This window comes from Microtus oregoni, unplaced genomic scaffold (assembly GCF_018167655.1).
Source record: "Microtus oregoni isolate MIOR12 unplaced genomic scaffold, Mior012 000028F_ref0000031, whole genome shotgun sequence".
Classification (NCBI taxonomy): Eukaryota; Metazoa; Chordata; class Mammalia; order Rodentia; family Cricetidae; genus Microtus; species Microtus oregoni.
In genome coordinates this window covers 31,101,662-31,123,993 of record NW_024543087.1, presented here as the reverse complement: position 1 = coordinate 31,123,993, position 22,332 = coordinate 31,101,662, and the positions used below count along the sequence as shown (strand labels likewise).

At 36.2% G+C, this 22,332-nt stretch overlaps 1 protein-coding gene across 1 annotated transcript; it reads left to right on the top strand.

Annotated features, from left to right (window-relative positions):
• Positions 1-225: 225 nt before the first annotated feature.
• Positions 226-21,225, top strand: Plscr5 (phospholipid scramblase family member 5). The gene is made up of 8 exons (XM_041677471.1): positions 226-313; positions 4,187-4,245; positions 8,330-8,514; positions 14,120-14,162; positions 15,006-15,226; positions 16,615-16,776; positions 19,194-19,355; positions 21,162-21,225. Exons 2-8 carry the CDS (start codon positions 4,233-4,235, stop codon positions 21,198-21,200), a joined length of 825 nt encoding a protein of 274 aa, XP_041533405.1. The 5' UTR covers positions 226-313; positions 4,187-4,232; the 3' UTR covers positions 21,201-21,225.
• The last annotated feature ends 1,107 nt before the right edge of the window (positions 21,226-22,332 follow it).

Here is a 22,332-nt window from a genome sequence, read left to right as displayed (position 1 = left end):
TGCCTATATATTTAATGTATATTTATTACAATAATTACCCTATTTTCATGAGAACTTTGCTCCTGGGGGACTGAAACTCAGGGAAGCTATTTTTAATGCTAGAAAAGGGAAGAAAGTGTGCTGCACAAAACAACTGGTCTAACTGGCTGCCTCTGAACTGCAGCTGCCCTGGCTCTGTGTGGTACAGCTTCAGCCAGTGAAATCAGTTCTATACAGAGATACAGAGGCTGCAGTAACTGAAGGGCTCGTTGCAGTGTTTTGGTGATATTTGTGAAGATGGAGACAGATGTTGAGAGGAAAAAGTAGCCACAAGGTAAATATAACTCAAATAATGACCAAATGAAAGACTTTGAAACGACAAGGCGTTCTAATTTCGGTAGTTTGAAGTCTCTGGAGACTGGTCATATTTTCTCCTCTCTCTCTCTCTCTCTCTCTCTCTCAAATTTATATAAACCAGAAGGTCTCAAAATGCTCTCTTTCCTCTTAGACACTCAGAATAGCATCAGAGATGATAAAATTTTCATTGTGCATAGCAGGGAGTATTAGAACAAGGCCATGCAGACAGATTTATGTTCAAACACCATCGTACCTGAGTCTTGCTGATGTAAATGTACAAGGCTGAGACAATGTAAAGAGCAATAAGCCAGGTAAATGTCTGCTTCTTCTGTGGGATTTGCAATCTACTGGCGGGAGACAATTTATCTACATGGACAAACGAAGACACTGAGCACAGGTCTTCCAATTCAATCTTTTATTACTCCATCCAAGTCAATGTGAACTCTAGGTAAATGTGGTGAGGAACCACATCAGATCTATTCTGCTGAACGCCTAGGGTTCTTTTCTCTCTGGTCCTTTAAATTGTTATCGTTTGTTTTTCCATCAGAAAGAAAGCAGATTGAAACATTTCTTACTGTCAGCAAAGAAGGGTGATGCAATTTACTATTCTCATTACTCACAAATGAATATTGCAATAGCTATTACTCTCCTGTTGGAAAGTAACAGAAAATGGGGGGGGGGTTGGAATTTAACATGTGTGTGTGTGAAACAATTAATTGTCCTTCTCATTTGAAGACACATCATTGATACTAATTAAATGGTTTTTCAGAAAGGGAAGGAGTAGTGTCATTTTATTTTCAGAAGGTAGAAACTGACTTTTAATTGTCAGAAATAAGTAGATTATTGAATTCTGTTGTGATAGTGCACTAAGGTCCACATTCCCCGGGGTGGGGCCGTGTCCTTAGATGTCAGTATTCTTCATGATGCCATGAACACAGTGACAAGTTAATGAGTGTTTCTAAATGCATACATTAACTAAATGCTGTGTCAAAAGAGCAGGTTTGAGTAAACAGTAAATAAATGCACTCAGGTGTGATGTTTATGCACAACTGTGTAAATGAATAGTAGTGTTAACGATAAGAAACATCAGTTCACATAAAAATGTTGGTTTTTTTTCTAATTTTTTTCAAATTTCATGGATAGCTCTGTATCTTACAACTCTGGAAAAATACCAACAATGATATTTCCCCGTATCTGTTTTTCCTTTATTTATTTATTTATTTATTTATTTATATTTATTTATTTATATTCTGTTTGGTTCCATAATGTAATTGCGGACACGGAAAAAAATTAAAGATTAGGTTTATGAATAGAAATGCATGACTCAGGGACTGCTGAGGAGATGCAGATGGTTTCATCTCTTGAGAGATAAAGGTGCTTGTCACCAACTCCCACAAGTTGTCCTTTGACCTAGTTACCATACCACGCACACACACACACACACACAATAATCAAGTCAATAAAATGAATAAATCTAAAGATTGACAACGGGCCACATAAGTGAAGGTATGTAAGGGCCCAATTACTGTTTAGAACTTCCTTTTATGGGGTTTGGGAGGAAGAATAGCTGGTTGCTAGGTAATAGAATTTGCATGGGTCCTCATTTTAACTGAGAGAAAATTATGTGCCCACTGCACTTAGGTATGTCCTTTCCCATAACAAGTCTTATTTTAATCATATTCATATGCAATTAGAATAGCAGAGAAAGGAAAGCACAGCATTTGTATCATTGTGCAGTCACCTAGGTGTGTGATGTGTTCTGGAGTTGGATGTGGTCTGTTATGTTCTCAGAGTCAGAGGCTGTGTAAGTCATCCTATACCCTGGAAGGCTGTCATAGATGGAAATACAATTCCTGATATGTTCAAACGCTGAAACCACATTTTCCCTCATTTTGTCATGTGATTTTTGTCTGACCCATACCCCACAAAACAATCAAGAAATCAAAAGAGGATGGATCCCCAAGCTCTTATGCACGTAAATAATTCTTTATTTTTAGTTGTGAATGAAACGTGATCATGGTAAATAGAGGACTGCCATCAGATATCCACTTGAGGAGACATAATTTTGCTTCATTGTTGTTGTTTGTTTTCCTGCCAGCTCATTATTTGATTTTCCTATCTGGCAGTATTTCTTCATTGTTATTGTTTTTTTCTTTTTTGTTGCCATTGCTGTTTTTGTTAGACATGCTCATCATGTAATAGCTCTGCTTACAGGAATCAAAATTGGGAATGAGAAAACGTATCACCATAGCAAGAGAAGCCACTGCCCCTGGTGGAGGGTGTGGCCATCTTGAACTATCATATGGACCTTGGTTCTACTATGAACACAGCACTCTTAGGACTGATAGCATTGAAGGTGAAATTGGACAGCAATTCCTCCAGAAGGAGACTAGCTGCAAAGCCCAAAGTAACAGTAGTTGATTATTAGGATACTTAGAACCACTGGCATATTTGAAACAACTGAATTTCATAAAAGAGGGGCCAGTGCATTTCCTTAAGGAAGAATATGAATCCAAAAAGAGCATTGAAGGGAGTCCTGAGGCAGGGGAGAGGAATCTGAAAAGAAGCAAACAGTATTGGACCGGTGACTGGCCACACAGAGAGAATGCACAAGAGAAGAAACAGGCAGTGGCACACTGCAAGAGCCATACCACGATTGAGCAGGTACAAATGTCAGGTTGCCAATGGGATAAAGAGCTCAGCTGTTGGTCACATGACCATATGCAATTGCAGGGATGGTGTGCCCTCTACAGGTCAAATGTTTAATCCTGGTTTTCTTTTCATTTCAAAGTTGATACTCTTTAGAATATTCTAAATGACTGTCCAGTTATGATCACAATTTAAAACACTTGGTCAGATAGTGTAAAAATTAATTTCTTTATATTAATATTTTTTTGGAAATGCCAATAAAATTTATGAAGTTTGATTTTTTAAAAAAAAAATATAGATTTTCTGTGGAATAACAGCTTAAATAAGATAATTAGATTCAGGCTCAGACTTAGCAAGCAAAATAAGACAACAACAAAAGTTGCCTATCAAGTAAGAAAATCTATGCTTGTAATATGTACCCGATTAAACTTCATTTTTTTTTTTTTTTTTTTTTTGGTCCCTGTACCTTCTGAGGCAACTGTATGACTTAGAGCAGACAGTACCTTAATGTGTCCAGTGCTAGAGCACTGAGGCTGACGAGGTGCACAAAGTCCCACGTCCTCCTGGGAAGCTGCACTCACAACCACAAGCTGACTCTTGAAGGTTGGTATTTCATTTTCAGTCAAGTGTCTGTAGGCTTTGCTTAGCTCCATCAAGGTCCTAAACTTTTGTGTTTCCCAGTCCCCGTGATTGATCACGTTTCATTCACAACTGAAAATAAAGAATTATTTTCATGTGTAAGAGCTTGGGGATCTATCCTTCTCTGGTTTCTTGTTTGTTTTGTGGTGTATGGGTCAGACAAAAATCACATGACAAAATGAGGGAAAATGTGACTCTAACGTTTGAACAGATCAGGAATTGTATTTCCATCTATGACAGCCTTCCAGGGTATAGGATGACTTACACAGCCTCTGACTCTGAGAATGTAACAGACCACATCCAACTCCAGAACACAACGATATAAATGCTGTGCTTTCCTTTCTCTTGGCTATTTCTAAGTAACTCTTTCAGCTACCAAGCTATATGGCTTCTTCCAAGAAGGTCTTTTACCTAGGGTGATGGCTTCATCTCCTCCTGTTGTCTGAACAGATAAAATCAAACACTCTAGAACCAACCAGGCGCCTCTTATCTGTAAGCTGACATGAAGCAGACAGCAAGGGTCGGGAGCTTTATTCCTTCTGTTCTCTCCGTGTTGAAACAGGAAAAGACTTTCCACCTGCCTGCCTTTGAAGGGGACTCAGACTGCCATGGCCTCTAAAGGTAAGAGTAAACCTAGCCAGCGTCTAAATTTGGCCTCGTATATGTTATAACGACAAGTGCATGGATATTGGAGCATTATAACCGGTCTGGTTGGTACTTTAAAAAGCTGTCATTTATTGCTCTTGAACACTGGAATTTGAATTATTTTACTTGAAGGTTTACTTTGTCCTAACTAAAAACACACACCCCACACTTTTAGCCAAAAAAAAAAAAAAAAAAAAATGTAAAGAGTCTGGCTGTAAAATGTGTTTTTGTTGCTGTAAATGCAAACCTAGCAATTTAATAAGAAAAGCTGTAAAGCAACTTTGAGAGTAAGGAGGTTTAATTTAAACACAGAAATGGGATGAAATTCTAAGTCTAAATGAATCTGAAGGAAGGATTCCACATAGACATCTAAAAAATGTTATCCAAACATTCATAATTGCTCATTTGTTGTTCAAAGTCACATGGCACTCAGCCCAGTGAAGAACAGAATATCAGTGAAGCCTCAACTTGATGCAGCAGAACTAAACATTTGTGCTTTATAAACTTAAAATATTTTAAAAATACTTTGGTAGTAAATTCAGCATAAAAAATCAATCAAAATGATCAAAATTTCCAATTTAAGCAAGAAGATCTATTAGGGACATTAGGAGAAAAGGGTGCAATTTCACTTAGAACATTAAAACTATTGAAATATGTGTTTTAATTGAGGCAGATTTCAAAAGATGAGAGATAAGGTTTTATCAGGGCTAATAATACACAATCACAGTAAGATATTTCTAAAAAAATTATAATCCATTTTTATTCAGTTATCAAAACAATGCACTATTAAGCTCTATAAGGAAAAGTTTCAGAATGAGTAAGTTTGATTTGTGAAACTTAGGGGAGCATTTAAAACTAGTCACAAGTGTAACCTCCCCTAAATTATTTAAATAGATGACTCAATCCAAATAGTGTGAGTCCATTCTTGTTTGCTTCGTGAACACATCGCTGACATCTATTAGACAAATTAAGTAGTCTTTATATTTTTCATTCGTATTTTATGTGGGTCTGGGAATCCCCGGGAAAGCTTATAAACAGATGAGAAACTTCACCAGAAAGAGAAAAATAGTGACTTTTACCGCATGTGTGCAGAACAATCTCTACGCTGACGACAAGCAAACACAAACCGTGACAAACATTCCTTGAAGACTGAAACTATCACAGGCCAAACACCTCTCGTTTTATAAATTAAGAGGAGCGACAGAGCAGCCTGGAAGGAAAGAGTTGCACAGTGTGTAAATTATTTATGGTTCAGTTATACATTTTTAAAAGAGTAGATAGAAATTCAAAGCCCGATACCAATTCTACCAATTCAAAGGAGATTTCTATTCATCTGGTGGTCCGGGTCTTTGAAGAAAATGTGACCGGAAAGCAAGATTATGATGAATCTGCCAAAAAGACGTGATGTTCAGTAATGAAAAAGACTTTATTCGTGAATTAAAGCTGCACTAAACCTAGAGACAAAGTTTAAGACAAAAACAAACATCCCTCTGGCCAATTGAGAACATTTAGCCCACGGTTTGGACAGAACATTTATTATAAAATTAAAGAGACAGGAAGATATTGTTTAAATAGAAAATCTTGGTTGAGCAACAGCCTTACTAATTTTTAGCCCCCCAAAATGTTTGAGGCCATGTTTTTCAAAAATGTTTAAAGATATGACCATAACTCCATAGTGGTCTTTGGCCTATGGAACTGTATTGTCTGGTAGCATCTTCTGAGAGACTTGGGGTTAACAGGGCATTTCATAGACAAATCCAAGGAAGCCTGAGCTCGATGCCATAGATCCAAAGAAATGTGTATCATCTGGAACTTCTTCAAGTGGTAAAAACAAAGACAAAGAAAGGCATCCTGTGTACCTGCTGTAGGGTCAGACACTTGGGAGCCCAGGCCAGGGACATGCAGCCCTTGTGGGAAAGCAACCGCAGCCTCATCACCTACAAGTTCTCTTAGAGAGGGGCCAAAGGACAAGTTTCTTTATTTGTTTAATTCTCAGGCAAGTCCTGTATGGATGTCAGATGCCACGGACAAATGCAAACTAAGCAACCAACATCAATATTAATATAAACCCAGCCGGTTCCAACAACCTTAGGGGTAAATAAATAAATGAGTCATCTGGCAATTGCCCCTCATTAACACTTCCTGTATGCACAAGCTTAACAAGCTTGTCATTACTAGAATCAATTTATTCCTCTGCCCAAAGGGCCATTTGTCTGTGTCCCTTCATCCCTGTTCAGACTATGTTTGGGTTTTCTTGATGATAAGATAGGCTTATTATCTTAGAAAGAATCCTACTGCATTTTTTAAACTGTGTGATTACAAGATACAGAAAAATACCTCAGACAACAAGAAACTTTTTATAAAACTGGGTATCCGTGTAGAAATAAGACCATTATAATTTATATTAAGTATTTATATAGCACCCCAGTTTTACTATATGCTCAGTGACAGCAATCACTCCAATGTTAAGCAGCTGCTATAAATTTATTCTTTGTAGCAATCCAGAACCAATTATTTCGTCTCATTCATGTGCATGTTACTTAACAAAACTTCAGTCTGTCCATGATGGACCACAAAGATCATGGTACATAAAATGTTTCTACCCAATAATGTTAGAGACTTTTAACTTTTAAACCTACTCCATGACCTTCACACATCAATGAAATTACCTAATGATTGATATATCCTCAGAAAATGTTAATGCTGTTAAGCAATGTGATGTTTGACTGTGCTTGCTTTCATGATGAACCCTACTACAGTTTGAAAAAGAAAACTTGGCCATTCACTTTCTTGTAAATCAACAGCTAAGATAATGCAACACAACATTGAGAAACAACTCAAATTTATTCACATATTTTTCTAAAAAAAAAAAAGAACCTTCACACTCTATGAGGATGAGAATCATGAACACCAGTAGTCTATGGGAAAAAATTAGCATCTAATGAGGGAAATAACACAATGATATTTATGAGAATGAAATAGGGGAACTAGTAGAAAGCTAATGTTTAGAATTTTAAATAAAGATTCTCCTGCCTGGGGCTGATGCATAACATCACATAGACTAATACACAATAAATAAGAAACTCACAGAGTCCCATGTGAGATGACTGAAATAGAAGCAAATTTACTCAGCAGTAATATTGATACCAGTGAACTAATAAAGTGACCTTTATATAATTCTATATAAATATACTAAGACACTCACAGATAAATTATTATGAGTTTTTTTAAGCTTACTCAGTTTAACAGTGAGTTTTCAGAGGATATCCTCATACTATTAGGACTATTAGTTTTACGTAAGATCTTATCAAAAAGCAACTTTGCAAACCTTCCACCCCAATCTCTGAATCAATAGCTGGAGAGAGGCCCAACACCTATTTTGATAGGTCCCCACTCCAGGTGGTTCTGATGAAGGCTGAAATATTCGAGTCATTCAATTAAACTGGGCTACAATATTATGACTATTAAATTGGGCAGAGTAACTCCATAAAGTACAAGGCAGCTCCATAATATTCAAAGAAAGGAAATTCTGACTTTAATCCCAGCACTTGGGAGGCAGAAACAGATGGATCTCTTTGAGTTCACAGCCAACCTGGTCTATAGAGCAAGTTTCAGAATCGGCTCCAAAGCTACAAAGAAACCTTGTCTCTAAATAAATAAATAAATGGTAATTAAAACTTCGAGGTAAAATTCAAGTCTAGGCTATGAGTACAGGCTAACAGGTGTTACCTTGCACTTATACACAAACCTATTTATACATGTGATGTATCTCCAGGCCAGTTATTTAAGTCATTTAACTTATTCTCACAACTACCAACATTTTTCTATGCTCCTTTTTCTCTGGCTGAGAAGTCAAGGGGTGGTGGTATGGAGTAGTGAAGACAAAAGAAAGTGCATTAACATGAGAGAGGTATCAATCAAGGAGCAACTTCAATCTAAATCAAAATGAGAAAAGAAAGGGCGGGAGGAAGGAAGGGAGGGAGGGAAGGAGGGCGGAAGATTAAGTAGAAGCAAAAGCAACCTAAATTTTAGCACACATATAGATATTCATCTCTTGCAGATTCCCAGAGTCAAAAGCCTGGAAGACTGCCTGGTTTTCTTCCAGGATCTACAGACCCAGATCAACACTGTTGGGCAGCTTCTTCCCAACCCAGGAAACAAGCAAGGCAGCAGCCTGACGACAGTCAGCCAAGTCGTTTCCTGCCAACAGCCAGTCTCCCCCCTGGTCTAGAATATTTAAGCCAGGTTTGCATGCCTTTCCATTTCTACTCTTGTGTTCTTTTTAAAGGCAATTCAAGCCCGGTGTCTTGTTTTTCAACCAATAATTTAATGGAATGCAGAATGCATTATAAATCATAAAGTTATAAAGTACTGTCTTTATATTTGTTTTGTAGATAAGATTTTATTCGACACTATTGTCACCTATTCTTATTTATTGACAGAGTGATGAGACTAAATAGCCTTGACTTTGCCCTTTAGCATGTTTGTCTATTTTCTGTTCATTGTTCAAGGTGTGGAGGCATTCTCAAGGAATTATTAGACTAGGCCACCTACGGCTATTAATTAGACATGTATTGAGCACTTAGATATTCAAGGCACATAAGAAACATAAAACCTACCTCCTGTCACTCAAACATTTTATTAGTTAATGATCAAACAAAAACATTGATTAAAAAGTACAAAGCAAGGCACGAAAGCCAGGAAAACACACATCTTTAAGGGAGAAGGCAGTCGTGGAAACTTCGGGAAGGAGTTGAGACTTTTCAGCTGCTCTCAAAAGCTATGTGAAAATCCAAGGGAAAACAATTTACCAAGGCCACATTACTCTCTTCTGATGTTCCCAAGTCTCCAGGTCAACCTGCTTGAACGATTATATCACACTATTAGGTACTGTTGCTGTTCGAGCTAGGGCACTTCAAGTCTTATAAAACTTTGTCATGCGGCACATAAATAGAAATTGTTCATATGTGAATGTATTATTGTTGCTTTAACACATCACCCTACACAAGATTAGAATGACTCTAACACTAATATTGAGATGTCAGCACATGTGCTACCGTGCTCCCTTGTTTGGCATTCCTTCAAACATAAAGTCTATCTCTTTTATCAAAATCAAATCTCTGTGTTAATTCCCTTAAGGAACAAGAGATTTCTGCTATGCCTGATAGGGTTTAAGCTGCATGCAGCATATGTTCCTGGGAAAATGTTTATAATTGCAGATGCCTTCCCCAGAAACCCACTGGCAGACAAATGTTCTACAGAGACTGGAGAGCTCAGGGAGCTACGGAAAGGAGCTGGAAAAGCTAACCTACCATCTTCCATCTTCCATCTGCAGAAAGGATCAGCTGTAAGAGCTGGCTAGAGTTGATTAACTGCTGCAAGCTGTTTGGGAGTGTTGTCAGGCAAGGTTTTTGCCAAATATAAAAGTGATATACCAGCGCCAGAGGGCTGAGGTTTGGTGATCACATATGGTCATCGCATATTCTTCTTCCACCCCTGAAAGATGACATACCGTGGCCAGATGCCTGACGTGAATACATGTTCTAACTTTCAATAAATAGACAGAAGAACTCAGGAGCTTCAGTTTCAAATGAAGTGCATTTTCTAAAAACATACGTCTGCCAATATTTTTCAGAAAACAAAAGACGCCATAAATTGTTAACATTTTTTTCCTAAAGGAAATGACTTACTCATTTTGTACTAAAAGAATATGGGTTCACTTTAAGCTCTGTACATATAAAAAGATATGTGGGAATTTCAAAAGTATTTCGTGTAAGTCTGTAGGAGAATGCCTGTTAAATGACTTTGTGTGTGCTGTTTTTCCTTTTATTGAAAATATGCTTTTTCTTCACATCCTAAATCCTGATTCCATTCTCCCCATCCTCTTCTTCTCTAAGTCTTACCCCACTTTCCCTCTTCCAGATCCACTCCTTTTCTGTCTTCCTTAGAACATAAACAGGCTTCTAAGGGACACCAATATAATTATAATATAATATGATATAATACATAATGAGATTTTAAAAACTACCACATTGGAATTGGACAAAACAGACAGAAGGGAAAGAGCTCTAGGGAAGGCACAGGAAACATAAACCCACTCATTTACACACTTGGGAATCCCAGAAAAACACTAAAGTATAAGCCATAATATGCATATAAAGGATTTGTTGTCTTAAAAGGGGAGAAGGAAAACAAAACACACACACATAAAAACTAAAAAGATTTATAACTTTTTTAAAAGGGAAAGTCCTAACATTACAATGTGAGTCAAGGAACCTCCAAAGATGCCATTGAGTTCATTTTCTGTTGGCCATCTATTGTTGGGCATGCAGCCTACCCTTAAGAATAGTTTGTTTCCCCAGTGATACTCCATTGGAAAAAACCAGATTATCATTTGCAAGTGACTATCAGTTGGAGATAGCTTCTGGGTTAGGGATGGGGCATGTGTCTAGTTCTCCTTTCAGCCCTGAGGCACCATCTGGTGCAGACCCACGCAGACCCTTGTGTGTGCTGCCTCAGTCTCTGTGAGTTCCTATGGTTTTGAGGATGTTGATTAAGAGGGCCTTGGTTTCTTGTGTCATCCATCCCCTCTTGCTCTTAAACTCTTTCTACCTCATCTTCAGTAAGGTTTCCTAAGTACGGAGGAGAGGGATTTGATGGAGACATCATTCAGGGTTGAGTGTTCCAAGATTTCTCACTCTGCATACTGTCTGTTTGTGAGTCTCTTCTGTATTTGTTCCCATCTGTTGCAGGAGGAAGCTTCTCTGATGATGACTGAGTAAGGAACTGATCTAGGAGTATAGATGATTGTCCTTATAAGCCACTTTATTGCTACATTTAAGAAAAGAACAATAGTACTTGTTTTTACCTTAGATCCCTGGGATATCTAGTCTCAGGTTGTTGGTTACCTAGGCAGTGTCTGGTATGGTTCAGTTCATGGGCTAGGCCTTAAATCTAATCAGATATTGATTGGTTATTTCCGCAGGCTTTGTGCCACCATTTCACCAGCATATGTTACAGGCAGGACAACCTTGTAGATCAAAGGGCTTGTGGTTGGATCGGTGCTTATGTATCTCCCTTGATAGAGTGCAGAGTGCCTGTCTGTATCTAAGATGCTAGCACGCAGAAGTGAAGGCTCTATGTACTTCATATAAGTCTGTATGAGAATGTCTGTTAAACAAATTTGCGAGTGATAACTTTCAACTGAAAGACATACAAATTAGTTAAAACTACGAATATTTGGAAATACTGCATATTTCAAGAAATAAACCAGAAAAATATAAGAAAAATCTTTCTACATTAAAAACTAGAAGGTTATTTAAACTCTTACTATATTATTTGTGAATTAACTCTCAAGAACATTGTGTCAAACAATTTGAAACTAAATATATGTATTTATAGTAGGATCTGAGAAGCTTGTAGATACTTTCTAGATATATCTACACATTGACAATAATGACTAATATTTACCCCTTTAGTGTCATAGTATAAATATTAAAATTTGTTCAGTTATCAACAAAAGGGTAAAATCACACACAAACATTCTATTCATTTTTAAATTTATTCAATGATATCAATACTTGTAATCTTTATTTTTAAATTTTAAGTTATAATATTAAAAACTGTCATGTTTTCATTGACTCAGTATTTTAAAACCACTTTACTTGTCCTGGTATCTGGAGTATATTTTAATCTGTTTAAAATTTCTACTGATTCCTTGTACACCATCCAGCAGGAGACAATGGAAAGGGTCCATTTAGGACAGTTTATTAGTAGCTCACGACTATTCAAAGGAAAGTATAATAAACAAATCAACATTGTCAAAGGAAGGGTGCTTGCCCACAGAAAGAGATTGGTTCACTTCTTATTACACAGGGTGACAAAGATGAGAGAGAGGAAAACGGAGCAGAGGTTAAGGTGTCACTGTGGAATTGCTTCCTTTGTCCCTAAAGTTAGGTTAGCCATGACAGTGGAGTAGAACTGGTGGCTAGCTGCATGCTGTGTTCTTAGAGCTGGTTCCTAATTTCTTGGGATGTCCATCTAGTTGACATTTTTATTTATTCTTGACGATCCAATAAGACAATATAGTAAAGTCTATAGTTCAACAAATACTTCATGTGCATCATTCAGTTAACATCTGGGGATTAGAGATGCACCTTCCCTTTGCATTCTGTAGTAGATCTCTATAGCTTTAAAATTTAAGACTAGGGTTGGATCCATTACACCAATATTCAAAGATGATAAACTCAGACATCTTATCCCTAATCCTAGTGTTCCAGTCCTAATTTGATTCTTCTCAGAGCTAATAGCCACATACTTTCTGAAGGTCTTTACCCATTTTTTACCCACAAAGGAAATCTCCATTTTCTTCAAGAAAGCAAAAGTGATGTGATACACTCAAAATCTCACTCCACTTGAAGATGCTTTACCACGATTGTTAATATGATTTTAGAAAAGTTCAAGTCATGAAATGACATCTATAAAAATATTTGCAATTTTAAAAAGAGGTCACATTGTACTTTTTCATCATCAATAGGATCAGAGGAAATGTTTCCCTCACCTCAGGATATACAAGGACAATGAAAGAGCAAGTACAGCTTCAAGTTTTCTGGAGTTGTAGATTTACAATCAATACCAAAGTTGATGAAAAAAAATGCCTTGACTTAAAGAATCCTGTGGAGTTTACATGCATGAATAGAGCATACCGTGACAATAATGTTGATTGGGTTAGAAATGAAGCTTTAGAAATGTGGTAATCAGCAGTGCAGTCAAGGCTTGTGATTTGGCTTTAGTAGGTCTATGGGCTGATTCAACTAAAAATACAAAACCCGAGGCTGTTCTAAATCACATATTACATATTTCCTTTGCAAAGGTCGTATATGGGCTGACAAAATGGCCAGGGGGTAAAGGTCATCTACTCCAAGCCTGACAACATGACTTGCATTCCCAGAGTGCACACAAAGGTAGAAGAAGAGAAACAAGCCCTTCAAATGTATCCTCTCACTACTGTATGGGTGCTGCGGTATGTACAACATACATCATGCACACAAACACACACGATAACAAATAAATCTGTAAACTGCAATTTTTTTTTTGCTTAATTTCTTTTTAATTACCTAGCCCAAATGCTGTGGCGGGTATTTGGTAACAGAACACTTATTCCACTTCAGTTGACGTTCTGTTGGTGTCTGAAAGTTTTCTGTCTTCCCTAGCCTGAAGGAAAATAAGAATAAGAGCTATTTATAAACTGTCATCTTCCAACTTAAACAGATATTTCCTCCCCGAGAGGTGCATGGTGCCAACTGAAGGAGCCAACTGATGGATGCCCATCCTGTGGCTTCATTTCCTCACAAGAAATTTGGAGACATTTTAAAAATGTCTTCAATATTACTATTCAGAGGTTATTTTAAAAACGTTCTTAAAATACTGTTTCTCATTTTCAGAAAGTTAGCATAACCACTGCTGTTTTTCTTGTTCTTGGCAAATCTGACTTGGAATTTTAAGAGTTCTATAAATTATTAGTTGGACAATAACATTTGGTGAAGACAGGCCATGTATCCTGTAAGTGAAACATAGCCTCATAGAGGAATTATAGAGTGATTATTTGAGTAAAAAATTATTCCTTATCAAATTTGTTCTTTAATTGAAACATAGTACAAATATGTTTGTTCATAGATCCAAAATAAAAGTTAAACATTTTCTTCTCAGAATTTGCTTTGATTCCTATGGTTAAGTCTTTGCCTTATAAATTGTGAGTGTTTGGAATGTTTTAATGAAAATGACAGATTTCATGCTGCATAGTAAGGACTGTGGCGGAATGGTTTCACTTCCTGTCTATCATCCTTTGCAGCTGGACCTGATAATCATTCATCAGCAGGTGGAACTTCTCGGGAGTAAGTACATCAGAGTTTGCATTTATTAAAACATTTGAAAAGGCTTTACTATTCAAAAGAAAATGTTATAAACAATGGGTAGAAAGATTGAATGATTGCTTAACCTATTTTTTTAAACAAAATTAAACTTATTAGTTTAAGCACATGTAAAGTATAAAAGTAAGTCCTTCATAACGGTGACATTCATATTCTAATAAAATCAGTCTTAAAGTGACAAGCAGTAATTAATATCCCATTGAAATTTCTTAACATTCTGAGAAGGGGATATCACAGTTGAGATCATATTAAAATTTAATCAACACAAATGCTATCATTTTATTCCTTCACAATCACCTCAATAAAATATGCACACAGCTTATCAGTAGATAGATGTGTGTAAGGATGATTAACAATTTCAAATCACTTGAGTGTTTTCTGTTTATGAGTCTATATTACTCCAAAATATGGCAGAATTGAAGAAGTTGGCCAGTACCACTACTGTGGATGCTAAAAGAAAATTTAGACACAGTAAAAAAAAAAATACTACTGTAAATTGTCCAAATAACTTGCAGAAGAACAATAGGGTTATTATTTGAGCAATGATTTCTTCCTTACACAATGTTATTTGGTTGAAAGGTGTCACAATATGTTTGTTCATAGTTCTAGAATAAAAATTAGTTATTAGTTTTGTTCTTGGCTCTTGCTCTGACATCTAAACATGGAAAGAGATGTGTATGAAGATGAGACTATCAGTTCAGTATATCTGCAGCAACTCTATGTTCTCTTAATAATCCTTGACTTTTGACTTTTGACAAGTTGTGATGCCAATCAAAGCATGCCTTCATATGATGTGTTTTCTGATAGTGATACTCGGTACTGAGACTTCCAACAAATACGAGATCAAAAACAGCTTGGGACAAAGAATTTACTTTGCAGTGGAGGAAAGCATCTGTTTTAATCGTAATGTGTGTTCCACACTGAGAGCCTGCACCCTGAGGATCACAGACAACTCGGGTCGAGAGGTGATTACAGTGAACAGGCCCCTAAGGTGTAACAGCTGCTGGTGTCCCTGCTACCTACAAGAGGTTGGTCACCGCCTCTGAGCATCTTTCCTTTTTAAGATTATTCCTTTAAGTGACATTCATCTGGAGCTATGAGACAGTCAACATAAGGGTTGTTTGAATTTATATCTTCCCTTTTAGGATAAGGAAAACATGAAGATTTGGTGAGGTACTTTTACCATTTGTAACCCAAAACTACATTAGCTAGCATTAGATTAAATGCTAAAGGGAGTTCATGCCTCCTGTAAAAATGAGACATGACCTCCTGAACTAGAGTATTATGCAAGTAATTGCAATACCTTCAGGTGCCCACTACACAAATACAGTCATCGTCTCTAAGTGTAGCAATGCCCAGGAGGTGCCATGACACTGAACCTCTACTAAGATGCCATCTTCCATGGGTGTTATTCTCCTCGGATAACATTTGCCATTTTCACATTCAATAAACCCACAGTATGCAAAAGAGTGATGTTATTTAATTGTTTTGTTTTAGAATATAATGTCATTGTCATTGTTAATAAAACTGTAACAATAATTTTTATTGATGTAGAAAACTACTCAATTTGATATGATGTCTCTGTAGACTCTAATATTACTTCATCCTCTATTCAACAGATTATATATATATATATATGTGTGTGTGTGTGTGTGTGTTTTGAGATCTAAGACATTAAGTATAAAATATATATTTCTATATATTACACATGTTTATATATGTTTATACATAAATGTCATATATTTATATATTTTTGGCAAGCTTGATTCATAGGAAGTTAAAGTACTGTGGGAAAGAGTGAATTTGTGTGCTTTTACTATATATATGCATGACTATGATATGTATGTCGTATGTATGACATATGCCATATATGACTATATGTGTGTCACATATATGAATATATATGTATGTATATCTTGTTTCCTTCTAAAGAAACATTTCCTATTGCCCCCATTCCAAAGTATCTTACAAAAAGATTCTACATGGCTTACACTCAAATGCTGAAATAATGTCAGAAATAAAAAATGTGAACACTCAACAACCGAAAAAAAAGGTTAAAATGGATCTGTGTATGCATACAACTGAGAAGTAGTAATTGAGTTTGTCCATGCTAAAAAAAAAATTATGATTCACTCACTGTCACAGGTGAGGTGGGACAACAGCTGTACCAAGGACACAAAGGCATTTAGAGGGGAATGTGACACACATCAGCAGAATGAATTCTTATCATTTCCATGACACAATACAAAATGTCAAAAGAAAACACCAATTTTCATCCTAAATAATATTTATAATGATTATTATAATACATAAGTGATTTCATAACAAATATTATGTAGAAGTAAGTCGGCATTCTTCTGTAATTGATGTACAGCAACCTTACGAAAATGTCATTTTTTACAATTTTCTCTTACAGCTAGAAATTCAAGCCCCTCCTGGTACTATTGTTGGTTATGTTGCACAAAAGTGGCACCCCTTTCAACCCACATTCACAATCCAAAATGCAGACAATGAAGATATTTTGAAAATTGTTGGTCCTTGTGCAACCTGTGGCTGTTTTGGAGATGTGGACTTTGAGGTATGAATGACAAAGAAAGTTTTGCGTAGGTCCTGATTTCTTGCAACATAATTCAGTTTATAAAACATCCAAATCATAGGGCTGGAGAGATAGTTCAGTGGTTAAGAGCACTAACTGTTCTTCCAAAGAACTGGGGTTCATTTCCCAGCACCTACATGGCAGTTCACAACTGTCTGTAACTTTACTTCCATGGAATCTGGTATCTTCACCCAGACATACATGCAGGCAAAACCCAATGTACATGAAAAAATTAGTTAAAAAATTCCAAATTATGATAGGCAGTCGTGGCAAATGCTTTTAATCCTGGAACTTAGGAGGCTGAGGCAGGTGGATCTCTGTGAGTTTGAGGACAACCTGGTCTACAGAGTGAGTTCCAGGACAGTCAGGACTGTTTCACAGAGAAGCCTTGTCTTGAAAAACAAACAAAAAAAAAAACTCGAAATCATAATGTATCACTTAAATACATTTTAAGAATTGCATATTAGTGTAATACTCTAATAAATCATGTTTCCATGCCAATAACAACTAACAGACATTAGTCCAGAGATTCTAAGTCCATGGGGTTTTTAGCCAAAACAATGCTATGACAATATACTGATTGGCCCATTTTATCTGTCATAAATAACAGCACATGTCATTCAAAGAAATTTTAACAAATAAAAATGAGAATTATAAAATTAGAATTCTTGACCTATTTGCCAAATACAGTAGATATCTATTGTACTTCCTTACATAAAACAATAAATGTCTTGTTATTTTTAACTTCAGCCTCTAAACCGTTGAACATCAAGAATATATATATATTATATATATATATATATATATATATATATATATATATATTGTGATTTTTAGATATCCAATATGTTCAATATGTGACCGTTAAAAGTCTTGGTAACCCTATGTTTGATGGGGTTGATTCATGGGGTTGATTCATAGGGAGTTAAGAGCACGTGGGGGACAGAGGGCATATGTGCATTTTGATCATCAAAATTACCTATGTCCTTTCCTGTTGGCCTGCTTGATGGAAATTTAGCCCCATTCAGGTCTCATTTCAGAAGCGTACTGCACTAGAGTGTCACTATATAAAGCTATATTTGTAAGACTGTATAATAATGCACTCTCAGATTTCTGGAACTGAATACTAAAATGAGCCATTGGAAATTTAACCTGCAACATATGCTCTTAACAGATTATTGTACACATACATTATATGTGAGAAGACCATTTGGTTTTAAAATATCTACTTTTCATTATTTGTACGGATCCCACATAGTTCTGTTTTCCCGACTTCTGGAGGAACCTATACACACCAAGAAAACAGACTTTGTTAAGTGACTTGTCCTAGATCCAGAACTGTGAAAGCATGTGATGTGTTTTTTGTTGTTTTGTTTTGTTTTGTTGTTTTTTTTCAAGACAGGGTTTCTCTGTGTAGCCCTGGCTGTCCTGGAACTAGCTCTGTAGACCAGGATAGCCTCGAACTCATAGAGATTCACATGCCTCAGCCTCCCAAGTATTAGGACTAAAGCATGTGCCACCACCTCCTGGCTACATGACTTCTTAATAATATGACTGAAGTGAGTTTAAATACCAGGGTTTAGTTTCCATGCTATAGATACGTCCTAAGAAACCTTTCCTATTTTGATTTTCTATCACCATAGGGAAAGGGGAGGTCCATATTAAATAAATGTATCAGCACAATAAACAGGATAAAGAAATAAATATTTGATGAATCAGATGTGGATTCCTCACTCAGTGGACGTGATAGATTTCAATGTCAGACTCACCCCAATCTCTTGTTTATACACTAGCTCAAAGTGATTTCTAATACTTAGAGTTGGTTAGAAGGAATGTGTTGACAAATATCTGAGTGTAACTTAAAAGTGTAGTTTGACAATGCATTGGGTTTAAAAGCTTCACTAATTACAGAATTAATAATTTTTTAAGTTTATGAATTATACTTCGAAAATATGAAATGCATCCAAATAGAAATTTTTAATATCCCTGTGTGTATACACACACACAAACACACGTAGTATTGTCCATATACTTTATGATGGCCAATTCGGGTTTAAAATCTGAACACAGGTACCTTCATACTTAGCTACATAACTAAGAGATGTACCTGCTGCCATCTTGTGGTTGTGTAGCCTTAATTATTTACTCCATCTACATAGAAAACGAAAAGGAAAGCAAACTAGAATGGTCTACAAACTGTGGCATCTGGAATCCTTGAACACGCTGGAGGTGAGTATTCACACCTGTGCTGATATGCACGCACAAACACCGTAGAGCTCCTTTTTGAGGTGGCGAACAATACAGTGTCTCAAATTCACAGTGAAAGGAACAGACTGAGAAATGGCAACTACTCTCTCTTTTATCTGCAAAGCTCATAGCTCTTATTTTTCTTTTCAAAGGTGCAAACTGTTGACGAAAAGATTACAATTGGGAAGATTTCCAAGTACTGGTCAGGATTTGTCAATGACGTGTTCACAAACGCTGACAACTTTGGGATACATGTTCCTGCAGATCTCGATGTGACACTCAAAGCAGCAATGATTGGTGCTTGCTTTCTCTTTGTAAGTTTGGTCTAAGCTGCATAGATGAATTTCGTCCTTACGTGCCAGCCTCTATAGAGCTAATCCTCCTCAACCCAGTCTTGACCCACAGAACATGCTTTATACACAGAAGGCAGTTTAAGATAGGATCATCATCCTTTGGAAACCAGAATTTAGAGCTTTACGTTTTGCTCAGGCTGATAACAAAGGAGTCAAGTAACATCTTTGCCAAAATGCTTGACTAGTTTTTGCCGCGGATTTCCCCCTATCATGAATATTTTGAATTCACAGAAACCTGCGGGTGTTTTTTTTTTTTTTTTTTTTTTTTTTTTTTTTACATAAGCCAACATCTTCCCTCTTCCTTTTTTGTTGCACAGAATTTAAGATCCCAAACCTAATGATTACAGCAATCTATGATGCTGTTGAATAAACTCAACCCATTTATTGTGTCTCCACTAAAGATGCTCATAAACAACATTAATTAAAAGTAATTTCAAGGTTATATTTTTAATGGACACAGAGAATTAAGTATGAACTAGGTAATATATATATATATATATACATAGAGATATATATCAGAATAATTTCTTCAAAATCTTTTGAGATATAGGCTTAACTGTTTCCTACCATTAGTAGTTGGTCCCTATCTTTATCTACAAATCAAAGTAATTCCAGTTAATTTTTCCTGACATGAAATATTAATTCATAGTACTTCATCACTTCCTGTTTATCCTTCCTATTTTTGCTCATTACACATTTTAGCAGTAACCTTTCAACACACACACGTGATAAGCATGCACACAAAACAATTACACACAGAAGCATATGCTTATACACACAGAGAGAGAGAGAAACACATTCTCAGACAAACACACATTCACATACCCTTTCTCTTGTTAATTAGATCTTGATGATCAAGTTGTTCACTTTATGTCTGTATTAAAAAGTGTCCATCTGTGATCTTCTTTATTGACCTACTTGGCAGACACACTGGTGACAAAATGGTCCTGATAAACAATAGATGGTTTCTGGATCTTAACCCTTGTTGATTTTCCTTTTTATTCACTTTCTGAACCCTTCTAAATATTTGTGCTTTGACAAGTGTGCTTTCTGTCCTTGACTCCCATTCTTTGGGAGATTAATGTGATCTAGGCAGGTTGTTTCGATCCCATCAATATGTAGTACATCATACATTCTCTGTGTGGCACAAAAGATTGTGGAATCACAGACTTCACCTGGGTGCACCAGGGTCAGTTCTTGAACATGACGTCTAATGAGTCCTCTGTGCTCAATAAACGCAAATGAAGACTGATCTACATAGTCCCCCAGTTGTATGTATGGGTAATACTCCAACAGCTAGGAAAGACACATACTTAATTGACAATAGAAAGAACTCCATCCACTTCTTGTTAAATCAGAACCTCATGAGGACTTTGTGATCTTCCTAGTATATGCTTTGAGACAGCTTCTTAAATGTGTCACCAAGGTAGGTCATAAACACTGCAAAAGGCACTGACTGTTATCATTTCTTCCTCTGCCTTATTATGTTTACAACAGAATTTTACGGTCTTGATAACCCCTCAAAATTTCGACTGATGATATTGGGATTACTTAGATAAGGATTTAAGTTCCTTACAATATGAAAATTCAACATTTGAGAATCACAAAACTTAAAACATTAAGGTTTTTTTTCCAATAAATCATGAATTGCTGAAACACCATTAGGAACATCACTGACTCACATAATCAAAACTGGCATGTCAAGATCTTGATCCTAATTGTTGCCTCTTTTATAAATTCACTCATGTTCACTTTATTTGTTTGTAGGATTTTATGTTCTTTGAACACTCACTTGCTGGATTATAGCAAGCATGATGACGAAAACAATAAAATATGCAGAATACATTTCAGTAAGTAAAAGGCAAGTTTAAATGATCTCCTTCCTTTGAAGATGTCTAGGTTTGACACTTTCTAATTCTTTTTCATTTTCTTCTAGATGTCCCTTGGGCTCTGAATTTAATTTCTGAATGGCTTGAATATTCTAGTTTTTATAACTAAATGTTAATTATTATATTTATTAAAACACAGTGTAATGATACAATTAACCTGATTGTGGATGCATGATAACTAAATACGCAATTACTAGCATGAGTACAAGGTTACTTTGAGAGATTTCCATTCTCTTTGTATCCTTTTGAAGTTACCGCAATGGTAAGCATGAAAGATGAGAGCTAAGGCTTGCAGCATCACTGATGGGAATTCAATGTTTAGAAAATGCTTTGAAGTATCTCTGGTACTAAGGGTGGTTACTAATCAAAGGGCTTGAATTTCTAAAATATCTCTTCAAAAGTAGTTGCTTTTGACTTTCTTAATTTTATTTCTTTTTAAAATTTTTACACGTAGTCTTAACAAGTTAAAGTATAAGTATTTTATAATACATTTTTGAGAGAGAATCTCATGCATCTCAGACTAGGTTAATTTTCTTATTAAAGTAAAAATATTTTATTTATATTGGAAAAGTTGGAGATCAAGTAAATGGTATGTGTAAAGATTTGGAGGAAGATAGATAGCTTCTATTTCTTGAAGTTGCAGAGGCACAATTATATTCTGTAAGGCAATTAACTAAAGTACTGAGCAGACTCATTTCAGAGATTTAAATAGTCATACAGATAGACTCTAAATTAGCAAAAGCCGTCTTATCAACCAGCATTATAGCTAACTATTATGAAGTTTCTGCCAGTTACAAGATCAGAGACTTCAAAATGAAGAATGGACAGCTCAGGAATTAAAAACAAACAAACCAAGCCAAAAGAGTCAGGCCTGGATCCATGCAGCAGTGCAGAGGGAAGCAAGCATAGCAAATGCCACTGATTCTGGATGTACATGGTGCTGGGTAGTACTTCTGATTCCTATACCCTACTTGTCCGTATGCTTCCAAAGCCCTTCAACCAGGCTCCTCTTCCTGAACATCCCAAAACATGGCATCAACTGGGAACCA